Source organism: Coniophora puteana, assembly GCF_000271625.1.
Source record: "Coniophora puteana RWD-64-598 SS2 unplaced genomic scaffold CONPUscaffold_2, whole genome shotgun sequence".
Taxonomy (NCBI): Eukaryota; Fungi; Basidiomycota; class Agaricomycetes; order Boletales; family Coniophoraceae; genus Coniophora; species Coniophora puteana.
Genome location: NW_006913054.1, coordinates 1,942,116 through 1,956,540, shown reverse-complemented (window position 1 = coordinate 1,956,540; position 14,425 = coordinate 1,942,116). Strand labels below are relative to the sequence as shown.

At 53.0% G+C, this 14,425-nt stretch overlaps 6 protein-coding genes across 6 annotated transcripts; 2 read left to right on the top strand and 4 right to left on the bottom strand.

Moving 5' to 3' along the window:
• Nucleotides 1-95: 95 nt before the first annotated feature.
• On the bottom strand, nucleotides 96-446 carry CONPUDRAFT_47723 (UPF0287-domain-containing protein; the record flags this gene model as incomplete). The annotated part of the gene is made up of 2 exons (XM_007765838.1): nucleotides 96-188; nucleotides 249-446. 2 exons carry the CDS (start codon nucleotides 444-446, stop codon nucleotides 96-98), a joined length of 291 nt encoding a protein of 96 aa, XP_007764028.1.
• A 258-nt stretch (nucleotides 447-704) lies between these two features.
• CONPUDRAFT_79926 (transketolase) lies at nucleotides 705-4,295 on the top strand. The gene is made up of 18 exons (XM_007766107.1): nucleotides 705-831; nucleotides 891-935; nucleotides 985-1,051; nucleotides 1,109-1,114; nucleotides 1,167-1,288; nucleotides 1,338-1,466; nucleotides 1,522-1,610; nucleotides 1,667-1,682; nucleotides 1,736-1,838; nucleotides 1,895-2,025; nucleotides 2,080-2,606; nucleotides 2,667-2,736; nucleotides 2,790-3,247; nucleotides 3,299-3,404; nucleotides 3,457-3,820; nucleotides 3,874-3,993; nucleotides 4,050-4,078; nucleotides 4,132-4,295. Exons 1-15 carry the CDS (start codon nucleotides 732-734, stop codon nucleotides 3,540-3,542), a joined length of 2,055 nt encoding a protein of 684 aa, XP_007764297.1. The 5' UTR covers nucleotides 705-731; the 3' UTR covers nucleotides 3,543-3,820; nucleotides 3,874-3,993; nucleotides 4,050-4,078; nucleotides 4,132-4,295.
• Nucleotides 4,296-4,430: 135 nt separating this feature from the next.
• CONPUDRAFT_117975 (nucleoside diphosphate kinase) lies at nucleotides 4,431-5,334 on the top strand. Its single transcript, XM_007766612.1, has 5 exons — nucleotides 4,431-4,564; nucleotides 4,627-4,741; nucleotides 4,807-4,959; nucleotides 5,010-5,100; nucleotides 5,154-5,334. Exons 1-5 carry the CDS (start codon nucleotides 4,523-4,525, stop codon nucleotides 5,212-5,214), a joined length of 462 nt encoding a protein of 153 aa, XP_007764802.1. The 5' UTR covers nucleotides 4,431-4,522; the 3' UTR covers nucleotides 5,215-5,334.
• On the bottom strand, nucleotides 5,320-9,109 carry CONPUDRAFT_141912 (uncharacterized protein). The gene is made up of 5 exons (XM_007766611.1): nucleotides 8,428-9,109; nucleotides 7,709-8,377; nucleotides 6,420-7,659; nucleotides 5,800-6,370; nucleotides 5,320-5,742 (listed from the first exon to the last, which is right to left on the bottom strand). The coding sequence occupies exons 1-5, from the start codon at nucleotides 8,961-8,963 to the stop codon at nucleotides 5,663-5,665; spliced, it is 3,096 nt and encodes a 1,031-aa protein (XP_007764801.1). The 5' UTR covers nucleotides 8,964-9,109; the 3' UTR covers nucleotides 5,320-5,662.
• A 532-nt stretch (nucleotides 9,110-9,641) lies between these two features.
• CONPUDRAFT_117970 (NAD(P)-binding protein) lies at nucleotides 9,642-11,078 on the bottom strand. Its single transcript, XM_007766610.1, has 5 exons — nucleotides 10,466-11,078; nucleotides 10,287-10,412; nucleotides 10,097-10,224; nucleotides 9,881-10,030; nucleotides 9,642-9,816 (listed from the first exon to the last, which is right to left on the bottom strand). The coding sequence occupies exons 1-5, from the start codon at nucleotides 11,033-11,035 to the stop codon at nucleotides 9,783-9,785; spliced, it is 1,008 nt and encodes a 335-aa protein (XP_007764800.1). The 5' UTR covers nucleotides 11,036-11,078; the 3' UTR covers nucleotides 9,642-9,782.
• Nucleotides 11,079-11,848: 770 nt separating this feature from the next.
• Nucleotides 11,849-13,331, bottom strand: CONPUDRAFT_98157 (WD40 repeat-like protein). Its single transcript, XM_007766609.1, has 5 exons — nucleotides 13,012-13,331; nucleotides 12,676-12,942; nucleotides 12,259-12,617; nucleotides 12,188-12,193; nucleotides 11,849-12,129 (listed from the first exon to the last, which is right to left on the bottom strand). The coding sequence occupies exons 1-5, from the start codon at nucleotides 13,263-13,265 to the stop codon at nucleotides 12,056-12,058; spliced, it is 960 nt and encodes a 319-aa protein (XP_007764799.1). The 5' UTR covers nucleotides 13,266-13,331; the 3' UTR covers nucleotides 11,849-12,055.
• Between the last annotated feature and the right edge of the window lie 1,094 nt (nucleotides 13,332-14,425).

Here is a 14,425-nt window from a genome sequence, read left to right as displayed (position 1 = left end):
AGGACCCGCTTCCCAAAGCTGACAATAGTGACAGCGAGTGGTCATCGGCTCGGTAGCAATCGTGTTAGAACTGACATGGGATAGCGGCGGGTAAGTTAGTCGTTTTCGTGTAATTCTTTCCACGATTGCTCGGTTTTGAGTCGCTGTTCCTTAGCATGTTCACGGTTTCTTGAGGAACGTGCGAGACTCTGTTAAGGTAACTCTCACAAGTACTTGACCGGAAGACGTTTCTGAATACTGCGACTCACCTCCTTATGCAGACATTCGTTCAGCCTGAGTTTTTCCTTGTTGCACCCCCCGGTCAGTCGAGCCCAGTTGCTGGCATGACAAGCATCAAGGGCTTGTATGAATTCCCTGCACGCTTGGGCAAAGTTCAACAAGGGATAATCTATTACGCAAAGCTGGGAGTACACACCAAGCCTCTTGTCAGATAGTTGGGGATGCATGGTGAATCAAATGAGCCGACTCCGGTCGGTACTGTTGACAGCGAGCAGGTCTGGTGAGACACGCACGGACCTGCCTATGAGAGAGACTTGAGAGAGTAAGGCAGGGAGTACGCGGGTACGCGTGCCGCGTTCCGGCGAGGTGTGAGAAGCACGCGAGAATGAGGGCTTGTAATTTAGTAAGTTACGCGTAAGTAGTGTTCCGACTACTTAGCTAGTACTTAGTATTAATAGTAGGTCGAGATTACGGGTGGCCGCTCGAGCAATCTGTCTCTTCTCTCACCAGCCATGTCGACCTTCACCCCAGAGCCCACAGACAACGTCTGCATCGCGACTATCCGCACCCTTGCCGCGGACGTCGTCACGAAAGCAAACTCGGGCCACCCAGGTACGTCCCTGTCTCCGCTAAATCTAATCGTCTTTATCACTCACCATGCTCTCCGATAGGGGCACCCATGGGCATGGCCCCCGCCGCCCATGTCCTCTTCACTAGGTTGGCTCCTTCATTACTTTTTCTGACACATTCATCGATATTTCTCTAGATTTTTTAACGCCAACCCGAAGAACTCCAAGTGGTTTAATCGTGATCGGTTCGTTTTGTCGAATGGGTAAGCTATCGCGTCCTCCTCTGGTTTATGCACTGGCTCATTGCTCGTTTTCACCAGACATGCGTAAGCTCAAATCATCTACACGAATATCTCATTTTCTCACCCTCGAACCCAGCTGTGCCTTGCAGTACATACTTCTCCATCTCCTCGGCTACAAGCTGTCTATGGATGATCTCAAGGCTTTCCGTCAGTTGGACTCCCTGACCCCTGGTCATCCTGAAGCCAATCATACGGACGGTTAGTGGCTAAGACCCTCGTAGGATGATAAAACTCACCCGTCTCTTAGGTATCGAGGTCACCACTGGTCCACTCGGGCAAGGTTTTGCCAACGGTGTCGGACTGGCCATAGCACAAGCACACCTTGGTGCAGTCTACAACCGCGATAACTTCGACCTTGTCAACAACTATACTTACGGTGAGGCAAATCCCCTAATACAATGTGGCTTTTTTATCTGAATCCAATTACTCAGTCTTCACTGGCGATGGCTGTCTTATGGAGGGTGTGGCTAGCGAGGCTGCTTCGCTTGCGGGACACCTGCAGCTTGGTAACCTCATCGTTGTAGGTGACTTCACGCCATCACAAATTAAACACTCACTTTATACCTTCACTGATAGGTGTACGATGATAATCGTGCGTGATACGTTGCTCTCGACTGTTTCCTGGGATTAAAGGACTTTCATCAGATATCTCCATCGATGGCGATACCGCTGTTGCTTTTACCGAAAACGTTGAGCAGCGATTTTTGGCGTATGGCTGGCAAGCCCTTCACGTAAACGATGGAGACAGGTAAGGGCACCTTCCCGTAACCCCCAGTGACCAAGTGAGGACTGACATGCTGTAAGTGATCTTGCTGGCATCTACAACGCAATTGCCGCGGGCCGCGCCGAGAAGAACAAGCCTACAATCATTCGACTCAGGACTACCATCGGTTTCGGCTCCAAGCAACAGGGTACTCATGGCATCCATGGCTCCCGTGCGTAATGTTTAACAGCACAAATTTTGCCCGCTGATAACAGCTTTATAACAGCTTTGAAGGCAGATGACCTGAAAGCATTGAAAGAAAAATTCAATTTCCCGTCCGACCAGACTTTCCATGTCCCCGAACAAACGTACGCAACTTATCATGCCGTCGCTCAAAAGGGCGCCAAGCTCGAGGGCGATTGGAACAGCCTTCTGCAGAAGTACAAGCAAAGCTACCACAAAGAGCATGCAGAACTCGTCCGTCGTATCGAGGGCAAGCTCCCAGACGGCTGGGAAAAGTCACTCCCAGTTTACAAACCCGCCGACGCTGCGCAAGCCTCACGTAAATTGTCCGAGATTGTCTTGACCTCTGTCATCCCCATTCTTCCTGAACTCATGGGCGGATCGGCCGACTTAACCGGCAGTAACTTGACGAAGGTCAAGAGCTCTGTTGATTTCCAGCATCCGAGCACCAAGTTGGGAACGTACGCTGGCACTTACATCCGCTTTGGTGTGCGCGAACATGGTATGGGCGCCATCGCCAATGGTATGGCTGCGTATGGTGCGATCGTGCCCTTCGTGGCTACCTTCATGGTATGTGTCTCATTCATCGACACGACTTGAGCAAATTCACTCACTGCATGCGTCCAATAGAATTTTGTCTCATACGCAGCTGGTGCCGTTCGGTTGTCTGCTCTCAGCAAGCACCAAGTCATATGGGTCGGTGAGTGTTGAACAACGACAAAGATGTAATGACGCCGACTTACTCGCTCATAGCGACTCACGACTCCATCGGTCTTGGCGAGGATGGTCCTACGCATCAGCCTGTCGAAACTGCTGTACATCTGCGTGCCATCCCGAATCTGGACTTCTGGCGCCCCGCGGACGGTAACGAAACCTCTGCTGCTTACTATGTGGCCCTCAGCCGCAAGAGAACACCTTCTGTGCTGTCCTTGTCACGTCAGAACCTGCCCAACTTGGAGGGCTCGTCGATTGAGCGCGCATCTCGGGGTGGCTATGTCCTTCATGAGGTTCAAAACGAAGACCTCACCATCGTCAGCTGCGGTAGCGAGGTCCCGATCGCCCTTGAGGCTGCCAGCAAGCTACAAGGGGAAGGGCTGAAAGTCCGCATTGTCAGCTTGCCGTGTTGGTCAATCTTCGACCAGCAGGACCAGGAGTATCGTTTGAGCGTGCTTCGGAGCGGTGCACCCATCCTCTCATTGGAGGCCCTAACGGTACGCGATATCGGGATTTGACGCAATAAGCTTGACTCATACGCCTATCAGACCACTGGCTGGCAAAAGTACAGCCACGAGCAGTACGGTCTGCCAGGCTGGGGTGCTTCTGCTCCTTACCAGAAGGTATATGAGAAGTTCGGTATCACTGGTAGCAGTAAGTTGTTTACGTGGGTAGGCCTGATATGTCGCTGAAGATGATTTTGTAGACATCGCTGTGGTCGGTAAGAAGGTCATTGACTTCTACAGGAAGAAGGGTGGAGAGGTGGTCTCGCCTTTGGTCAAGGCACTTTGAAGGGACGAATGATGATCTATTTAGAAGCACCTCTTGAGCAAACAAACACACAATGTCGTGTACTATCCTGTAACTTCTTGCTAGATGGACTCCGCCCTCATTTCCGAGTGGATGGCTGATGGTGTTGCACGGAATATGTAAATGGCGGTAGTGTATCACCAGTCTTCTATATGCGAATAATATGTCTACTTGCGCTTCACTTCCAAGTTATCCCAAGCTGCTCTCTCGCTCTCTTCAGTGATGACGGCTTCAACGTGGGGCTTAAGGTATCGCTTGTCCTGAGAGAACATATGAGAAGGGCAGCGCCAACCAAGACTCAACAAGCACAAACCTCGCTGACGGGTGTCCATTTTTCCTTGGGCAAAGCCTTGTGGAGAACAGATTGCTGAGAGGCGACCTTGAAACGGTAGGCCCGGTCATAGTACTCGCGCGGCGATAGACGAGCCAAGGCCTGGTTCAATGGCATGAGACGCGCCGGGGAAACAGAACGAAGGTGTGGCAACTCACGCGCTGCACTTCAGGGAACTCCTCGATCTCTGTGAGTAGCAGGGTAAGGGAGAGAGAAGATGGCGAAAGAAGAAGCACGAACGAAGGTCGTCAGCCTTGAGGCCAAGCTTTCTGTAGCCCATAAGGTCGGTGTACCAGGCGGCAACGGGCTGGGCCCACTTTTTGAGGGTACGAGAGGAGCGCACGTAGGACGCGAGCGAGGGACCGAGGGCGTTCATCTTCTCTTCAGTCTAACGTAGTTTCTTGTTTCTTGTGTCTGCGCCTGACCCAAATTCCGGGTCCACTCGGACTCGCTCCCTGTTTGGCTCTGTTTGCAAGGCGCGTTTTGCAATTTCTTGTTATAAACGCAATGTCAACTTGGGATAATCTTAGATGCAGATAAGATAAATCACTCAATAAAACCAAAAAACGCGCTTGGTCTGTCTGCACGTCTCTCTTCGTCCCCATCTTCACTCCTCTGCAAACAAAAAACAATGGCACCCAACAACAAAGAGCAGACCTACATCATGGTCAAGGTCAGCATACCCACCGATTTCTCATGTCGGGCCGCCCTGACCTCGCCCACGTCGTTTATTAGCCCGACGGGGTCCAGCGTGGCCTCGTCGGCGAGATCCTCTCTCGCTTCGAGAAGCGCGGCTTCAAGCTCGTCGCCCTCAAGCTCGCCACTCCCTCCAAGGAGCACCTTGAGAAGCGTTCGTCACCTCCGATCGCATTGATCGCACCACCACCGAGATCTGATTTCTACGCGCCACTATAGACTACGCCGACCTCAGCGACAAGGCCTTCTTCCCTGGTCTCATCCAGTACATGCTCTCGGGTCCCGTCGTCGCCATGGTCTGGGAGGGTCTCGATGCCGTCAAGACCGGTCGGGTCATGCTCGGCGCCACCAACCCTCTCGCGTCTGCTCCTGGTCAGTATACTCTGGCATATATGATTGGCGCTTGCTGACGGTATACCCAGGCACCATCCGCGGTGACTATGCCCTTGCTGTTGGCCGTAACATCTGCCACGGCTCTGACTCCGTTGAGAGTGCCAACAAGGAGATCGGCCTGTAAGTGTCTCATTATTATCAAACGGGAGCCACCATCTTTAATGCACTTATAGCTGGTTCCCTGAGGGCTTTGCCCAGTATACTCTCCTCCAGGAGACCATGATCTTTGAGTAGATTTATGTCGGCAGTTGGATGTTAATGGAGAACGACATGTGACAATATGTTGTACAGTAGATCTTGACAATATCAGTTGTATCTGATGATCACACTTGATTGCGCTTGATGTTGATGAGACGAAACGAGTAAACGATGTTTATTGAAACAGAGACGAAAGAGTGGGTACAAAGATATGTATGCAGCGAGAGGGTATGGTGACAGGGGACACATGCAAAAATAATGATAATACTGATAATACTATGATAGAACGAGAGTGAAGGCAACAACCACAACACGGCGTGCTATTCATCAGTCCATTGAAATGGCGCACGCACTTGCAGAACACATATACTAAGCACGACTCCTAAAAGAGCACCAAAGCTCTAGAGCAGAGTCAATGGATGGCGGCGCGGGGCGAAGAGCAGCTTGGCTCAAGATGGCAGCAGCGAAATGACGCCAGACTCTATCACGACTCCATGGCCAGGATGGCCGCAAGATCGCTCTCGCCTGCGGCGGGGAGCTCTCGTGACCGAGCTTTGAGACGAACTGGAGAGACGCTTTTATCAGCAAAAATACAGACAAAGATATGAGAAGATAACTCACGGTTCCTGTCAAAGCTAAGAAGAACGACCTTGACGGCACCGGTAGGATCCACGGGGTGGGTGGGTGCCTTGAGAAGTGCGGACCTGTCAACCCAGTGCTCGTCTTGCCAGATAGCCGCCTTAAGGATCAAGTCATCCATGGAACGATCCCAGGAATCTTGACCGTCAAAGTCGATTTGCTCAGTGCGGATGACGAGGGAGGTGAGGTAGTTGCCTTTCGAGGTCTGCACCTTCAATGATGTCGAGTGCGAGTGTATGTGTGATGTGACGAAGGCAAGCGCGGCTTTGGCAGCTTGCCCGAGCTGAGAATCATTGGACTTGAGCCCATCGAGTTCCATAATCACCGGCACCGGAAGAACGATAGTCCAAGTGAGACTTTGGACAATCGATGAAATAATGGAGAGCGACGAGAGAAGGATGTTGGTGTCGAGGACGAGATTAGTGTAGCCTGGAACAATCTTGAGGTTGTGTTGAGGCTTGATGGTGCGGTTTCTACGAACGCGGTCGTGGCGAATGCCAGAACCTGTCCGTCCAGACGAGGCCAACATCGAGCGCAAATATTGTCGGCGCGCCTAAGATTTCATGAGTTAGTAATAGATGAGTGAGAAGCGTATTAATTACCTTGAGCTCTCTAACAGCCTCAGAATCCTCGCCGCCATCACTCTCTTCCGACTCCTCGTCGAGACCTGCCTCGTCATCGACATCCATCGAATCGTCAACCCATCTGCGCGAACGGCGACGTTCTTCTTCCTCACGCTCGCGCTTGTCCTCCACTGACCACTGCTGAGCCTTGGATTCGAGAGCGCCTTCGACTTTCCATGCCCTCGTCCCCTCGACCCAGTTGAAGCCGTCGACGACTTGCGAAATGGTGACAGCGCACCGTGCAATACGTGTCCAGCGGCGAGTGCTGTCGCTAACCTTGGACTTCCGTGAGACACCGTCTTCCTCGTCGTCTTCAATCACGCCATCATCGACTACCTGATCCTCCACCACATCCAAAATCTCCACCTCTGCACGTTGCTCCTCACCGCCCTTCCAATAGCCTCGCTCGAAGACCTTCCGGCCAACCCATTCCATGCCGCGTAGGCACCAGTCCTCTGGAAGTGGAGGCGCGCATCCACTCGTGAGCATGGCCCATCGTTCGTGACCAAGACTTGGGGCGAGCAAACCCTGGTTGATCATCACGTTTTGAGGGAGAGAAGAGAAGAAATTCGCAAGTTCTTCCCAAGGCACGGATCGCTCCAAGGTCGATAGGATGTCGGACTGTTTCAAGACTGTGGCAAGGAAGGTGAGAATAACAGGGATATAGGAGTTGACGGAAGGCCGGGAGAACTGCGAGTTCTTGCGCAGTGGGTTCTTGAGGACAAACGACAGCATGGTGAATGCGAGCTGCATAGCAAGTTTGAGTTGCAGCGGTGCCTCTGCTCCAACCGAGGGTTCCGACATTGCAGGAGAGGGCTTCATGTCTTCATCGCCATCTTCGTCGACATCCATCCCATCCTGCTGAGCGGGTCGTTTGGCCACACGAACGTTGCTGGACCCGATGTCTCGGGTGCCGGATGCACCAAGCTTCCGAAGCAGGCCACTTGGGCGGCCATACTCGAGAAGCGAGCTGATGTTGATGACGGCCATCATGATCCATTCACGTTCTTCGGCGCCCTCGATCTCCAAGCGTTCAAGGAAGCGAGCGAGTGTTGGTTGGAAATCATCGAGCTGGATGTTGGTAAAGAGCATGCCATGTAGAAGAACAAATAGCTCGGGGGCACGAGCGTCTGGCTGCGATCGACGTGTTTGTGCCGCTAACGACCATATTGGAAGGATAGACTCGCGGGATGTCGAAAAGGGATGCAGTGTCGTCATACTGTTGTATCGAAATGAGATTCGACTCCGATGTTCATTGAAGAACTCACCTCTTTACAAAATGATAGACGGCACGCAGTTCTTCGGCCTCCACCTCGCGACTCAGCAAACCAAGATGATGGTGCAGCTTGCCAGCGCCAGGCGTATCAGCAAGGCCCTGAGCGAACCAATCGCGGGCGATACACCTCCACCGCTCCTTCTCAGGCTCGACCACCATGTTTCGTGCAGCGACAATGCCCACACTGGGTGTCGGGGAGTCATCGATGCGAGCAGCGGGGCGGTTTCCACTAGATTTAGCACTGGTATGAGACTTCGGGCCTTTGAGCGTATCGTCAACAGTATTTGCTGCTGCTTGCGAGACAGCATCGGTAGTAAGTGCGGCGCCGGCGATCTGATTGTTGTTGACCATGGCCGCAACGGCCATTCGGTAGCGGGCGAGATCCCCGAGTGCCTCTAACCAGCCTCCCCGGAACGAACGGAGGGCCGGTTCCTCGAGGAGGCCGGTGTAGAAGGTGTAAGCAAAGTAGATGAAGTCCTGGAGATGTTCCAGAGCTATGGGTGACGAGAAGGAAGCACGGCGGAGACTCTCCAATACTTTGTGAAACCCGTGGGTCCAAAGTCGGATGATGATGTTGTACTTGGTGGGAATGACCCGCAGTGAGGCCGGAACGCTTGGTGATAGCGAGATCTCCATCAGAGTGTGCATGAGCTCCGCAAGTCTGATAAGGATAGTGTTAGTGCAGACGATGGGAATGACACGAGAACTGACTGTTTATGATCTGATATGATCCTAACCCACTTCGTCTGCTCAGCTTCATCTTCCGACACACCTCGACTGCGGCTCTGAAGGAGCACTCGTCCTTCGTCGGCATGGTCGTCGGCATCTTCGTTCAGGATCTTCGACTCCAAGGCTGATATGTTCCTGTACAGCTTCTTCAGTTGGACGGCAAAAGCATTGTTGCCGGCGTCATCCTTGGGTTTCCCATGGACGTCAAAGACTGCGGAGGATGCTGACGAATTATCGGTAGTGCCTGATGACAAAGTGAAACTCGAAGAGGCCATCGAGTGGGCATAGGAAGAGGTGGAGGAGGCGGAGACGTAGTCGCCCGAGGGTTTCGAGGCTGCTTGCTGGCGCATATTATTGGACGATGGGCGGGCGAGAACCGAGAATCGAACAGGGTCGTCCTTGCGGTGATCGTAAAGGCGCTGATTTTGGGAGGGATCCCGCCTCTGTGCTGCGTTGCGGGGGACATGCAGGCTGCTGTTCGCCTCGGGAGCTAGCTCTGGTTCTGCATGCCGGCGCATGGGGATAGGGTCGGAGTTGGGGTTGAAAAGCTTGGTGGACTGGGGCGCCTTGCCGTGCAGCTGCCGAGGGGGATTTGATATTTTGAGACGGGAGAATTCGTCTGCATCTGCCTCTGGACGGGGTGTGTTGAGATGGGGGCTTGCCTGGTTCTTGCGTGGGGAGGACACGACGGGTGATGTGCGGGCAGGCATTGGGGAGAGGGAATTTGGCTGGGGTGCGGGGCGGGAGGACGAGGAAGGGGATGGATCGGGTCTGTCTGGTTTTTCTCTCGGTCTGTTTGTGCTGTGGTTAATAAGGGAGAGGGCAGGCGGGAGTGATTTCGGTTAGATGACTGCGCGGGGCGGTATAGGTCAGCTACGTACGCAGCATTTCTTCGCTGGAGCGCGATCAGGCGTTCTGCGAGGTCTGTCGGCTGGGCAGGGTCGCGCTCTCTCGGACGACGAGGGCCCCGTGGCTGGTCCGGTGAGTTCTCGAGGACCATGGTGGGTGGTGGAAAAGGCAGAGAGAGGCGCGCTGGCTGTATGCGCTGCTGCTCCCTCCGCTTCAGCTTAAGCTTGACCTCGTCTGGACTGCACTGCGGACGCTTCTCCGCAGTCGCTGCTGCGCCGATCGAGCATTCCCATATCAGGCCATGTCACTCCCCGTCACGCCACTCCATTTCATCACCCATATAGCCCCTATGCCACATTTGCATGTTCTATGTACACCAAAGATGCAATCTCTACTTATACACCGTTTGAAAACAGAGGAAATCATTGCGCACACATAATAACATCATTTAAACCCCCAAAATCAAGAAAAAAGACGCTTCCTCCAGTTTACCAGGCGTGATGTCCTCCACTCACAAGAATGCTGCGCAAAGCACCGCGTCAGCCCTGCAAAGACACATGCCAGCTCAGCACAAACAAGCACTTACTCGCTTCCCGTGCAGAAACTCGACGCGTCAGACGCGAGCCAGGTCACCACACCACGCAGCTCGTTCGGCCTTCCAAGCCGTCCAAGCGGGTTCGAGCTCGACCACTTTTCCCGCAGGTGTGGCTGCTTGTCCAGGTACGCTGCCGTCATACTAGACACCAAAAATACATTTAGCCTCCAATCTCACCCCTTAACACACACGCGCTCAGTCACGTACGTGGTGTAAATGTGTCCAGGGGAGAGCGTATTCACACGGATGTTCTTCGGTCCGAGCTCGCAGGCCATGCTGCGTGCCATCTGTAGGACCGCCGACTTGCTCGTGTTGTAAGATACCCAAGCGTGATCCTAATGTATCAAAGCGTCAATTAGAAGCATTCAATAGTGCAGTTTCACATGTCAGAACTCACCCTGTTCGTGATGCTCCCGCTCATTGAAGCGACGAGGACGAGACTGCCAGCGTTGCCAAAGCGTTCAATTTGCCTGCCGATGGCCTGAGCAGTGTACAGAACCCCGTTGGTGTTGACGTCCATCACCTGGAGCAAGTGTCAACACAAGTCCTTCAACTTGCACAACGTGAATTACGCACCTCCTGGAACTGCTCCGCAGGATATGTCAAACAGTCTGTGTGGTTCTTGAGAATACCAGCGGCGGCAACGCCGATATCCATCCGGCCCTCCTTGTCTGCAATCTTCTCGACCTTTTCCCACATACTCTTCTGGTCACGCACATCCGCGCTAACGTACTCGAGTCGCGATCCATTCCCGAGTTTCGCGACGTAGTCCTTACAAGCCTGGAACTCCTCACTGGCCTCCTTGGCAAGGTCCAAGCAATAGACCGCGCGAGCACCGGCCTCTGCAAGAGCAAGGCCCATCTCTAGTCCAAGTCCGCGATTGCCTCCGCTAACGACAGCAACGCGGTCGTTGAGCGCGAACTCGTCAAAGATCTTAGGTGTAGGCTTGAAGTTTGGATCCTTCTCAGCTTCAATGGCAGCCTCGATACCGAGAGGAGCGATAGGAGACGCGGACAAGTCTACTTTCGCGCCCCCTAGCCTACGCGAAGTTACGCCGAAGGCGCGTATGGGCGTGACGGCTGCCCTCCGGGCCGCGTTCCGGGCTACGATGGACCTAGCTGACGCTTTGGCTGCTGCGGAAAGCATAGTGGTGTGGGTGGAGGAGTACTGTAATGGGAAGATTACGGGGAAGGGGAGGCTGGGTGAGGAATGCGGGGTGTTATGGGCCTGTCTTAAATTGTCCAGCCGCGCCCAGCGCTCGAAGGCTAGGCGAGCAACCCTGGTCACTCTGTTGACCGTAACCCCACGGCTCTACGCCTCGCTTGCCACGATTGCCCTCAGCTGACCTACTCGTGCCGACTCCGTACCGAAGTTCCTTCAGAACTGAAGGCGCATTAGGAGTACATCAGGGCACATGAGCAACGGAGCGGGCTTCTTAGCCATGTCCGTACATGTTCCGGACGGGGGGAGGTAACAACATCACAAGAAAACTGATGCATACCTGTAGCGCGTGAGCGCGCGTATCAAGGGCTGGGCGACCGCCTGAGATCACAGTGAACATACACACACCCTATCGCCTCCTTGTGCTGGGCCCAGCCTGTCGAAAGTCAACCCCGTTTAACACAACCCATTCACCAACCAATCAGTCTCCGAACTTTTATCCGGAGGACAAGGCATCATGCATCAACACCAACGGAGCATGGTCATAACCCTGACTGGGTCGACACGAAGCGATGACAGTGAAGCAGCTTCATTTGCGCAGCACATCGCTCCGGATCATAAACATCAGTCGGTTTTAAAGAGCTTTCGGATGGCTTACGGCTTTATTGACTTTTGTTTGATTGACCACTAGAACCACGTCAAGGAATGCCCAGACGAAATCACTGGAGGAAAGCATCAACTTTCAGGGTGCGGTGGTCCGTGTACGGCATGATCACGTCCGCGGCGCGATAAGATGGTCGAACGCGCATTCATTGGTATCAATGGCTATCGCCATTTAGATACCCAGTGACTGGCTGGTTATTAAAAGGACGTGCTTCCACGAGAACCCCTCTGTATATATGGTTTATCAAACACTTTCCTTAGAGTGCCAATACAATCAGAGCGTCTCTTGACACATGGGTGAACCTCCAGAATAAGATCGAAAAACATATGAAGCAGCTAAGTCTAGCCCCCATTCACATGCCCTTGCCAGAGACCATACGGCTTTCCTGGTGTTGTTTGCCATAGTCGGATCGTGCCTAAAGTCGTGATAGATGGGTCAGCATTAACTTAAGGAAGCTGACTTCTGGTGCTTACCGTCCTCTAAGCAGCAGCCACAAAAAGTTACATCATTAGTGAATAGTGCGCGTGAGGAGAAAGATACGTACCACTTCCACTAGCAAAGACTTCGCCATCCGGACTGAACTCAACACAGTGTACGGGACCGTGGTGACCCTTGAGGACATCTTTCTCTTCGCCATTCATGTCATGTACGCGAACCCACTCGTCTGCAAGGTTTCCCGTCACAAATCGGTCTTGCAGTGTTGGATGCACAGACGCGGACGACGGGGAGTATGGTAAGCTCAAAGTATGCGCAGGTGCCCCGGTAGGCAAGGCAGGGATGAACGCCACCGTCTTGCCCGAGGTGACGACTAGACGACGTGTCTGTGCGGATAGCTCCATGGAGGTGATTGGGTTAGGGAACGTGACAGAGGTGGTAAGTTGGTGTGAGCGTAAATCCCACCACCTTGAATGCAGAAGGTATGGCTCAGTGTCATCCAAGTGCCACCAGACACAGCACTTACTTGAGGAGACCATCTTCTCCTGCCGAAACTCCAGTATGCTCCCCGACCCAGACTACGCTTTTCACCGTTCCCTCGTGCGCGCTAGTCCCATGTTCGCTGAGGAAGTCCGCGTCGGCGTCTGGCCTCGTAAGGTCGAATTTTCGAACCTTCTTTTCTTGACCGCCAGTCAGAAGATGAGACGATGACGGCGACATCGCGACCGTCCGAACGATGTGATTATGAGGGAAAGAGTGCAGAGGGCTGCCAGAGTATGTGTCCCATACTTTACTGCACAGAACACGCGACATGACACGGTATAAACAAGCCACTTTCTCCGAATATTCCAAGGTGACTCACGCGGTGAAGTCTGCACTACCTGTTGCGGCTCTGGAGCCATCGAGGGAGAGTTTCGTGCTCCAGACAGCACCTTTGTGACCTAGAAAAGTCCCAATCCAATCTCCAGTCCACTCTCTAAGCATGGGGTTGCCATCCTTGCAGCTTGATACGAGAAGATACGCTCCGTCGTCAAGAAGAGGGGAGAATGAAAGGTGAGTGACCGGACGGGTATGTCCTGGAGCGACTAGGGGGATTGCTTTTGGAGGGAAAGACATGAATCGTTACAAGAGAAATGAGAAAAAAATAAAGGAATTAGAGTCGTTACACGTTACAGAGGCGCGCCGCGCTCTGGTCAGAAGGACAAAGACCACCCAACCAAGCAACGTGCGGCAGTCGCTTCTGGACGTCGGCATCTCCCGGCACCCGAACCAAGCATGACAACGGCGGCGGATTTGTTCCAACTTCTCTCATATTCTTACTTGCTTACGCGTAACTGACTTCTTGCGTGTCGCCCTGAATCTCAGGTTCACGATAGGGGAATTTCGCTCTGCCGCCCGCCTTGACCCATATGAAGGGAACAAAAATGTCAACTTTTTGACGCGCTGGCTCCGCGACATTGAAGGCTTGAAATTCTGGCTTTGATTGGTGGGTACACAACTTTCCTGGCTGCAAAAATCATATTTTCTCGATGCTCTTGACCATCAATATACTTTGTGTGAAGGCCCCGCTTGAGGCTAGTTTTTCCCAGTGTCTCACTTAAAATAGGATTGGACCGGACCTAAGGCCTTAAGGTGGACGAAGAGAACACCAAGTATCGATAACCTTTTTCGCAGTGTCAACATGTCCTTAGCTATTGCATCCATTCGTTCATGAGCAGTATGCTTGTTAACATAAACACAAATCGGCCCGCCAGCTACGGACACAAACCCCGTGTTCACGAGAAGGATGCCTTTGTATCTCTACATGCGCCAAGGAACGAGTTGCACTCGCGGACTACTCAGCTAAATTTCGCAGCAACCATGCACCAGGCGGGAAGACATCTTGGGGCAGGGGTTTAGGGGGGAGAAATTGCCGCCGGCGCGTTTGGTCCCGCTCGGACGCGTCCAAGTAGGTCCAAGCATCGATGCCACTAATCCATTAATGTAGCAGCGGGAATGCGATGGCACAGGATTTCATCTAGGTTAGATTATAGATCATAATGTTCAGGAAACGCAAGCCTCGAGTCTGTCAAGCTGCCGAGACAGCCTCGGATCGGCAGGCCATGTCAGACATTCAATATTCAATATTCAATACTCAGTGGCGGAAGCTTGCGGAAGCTGACTTTGTCCCATGGGGTGGAATGGGGCGGAACTGATCGAACCAGGTTGATGTATCCGTTCCGCTACATAACTTCGAAAAGGCCGATCACGATATGTTCCGAGCGTTTGCTATCACT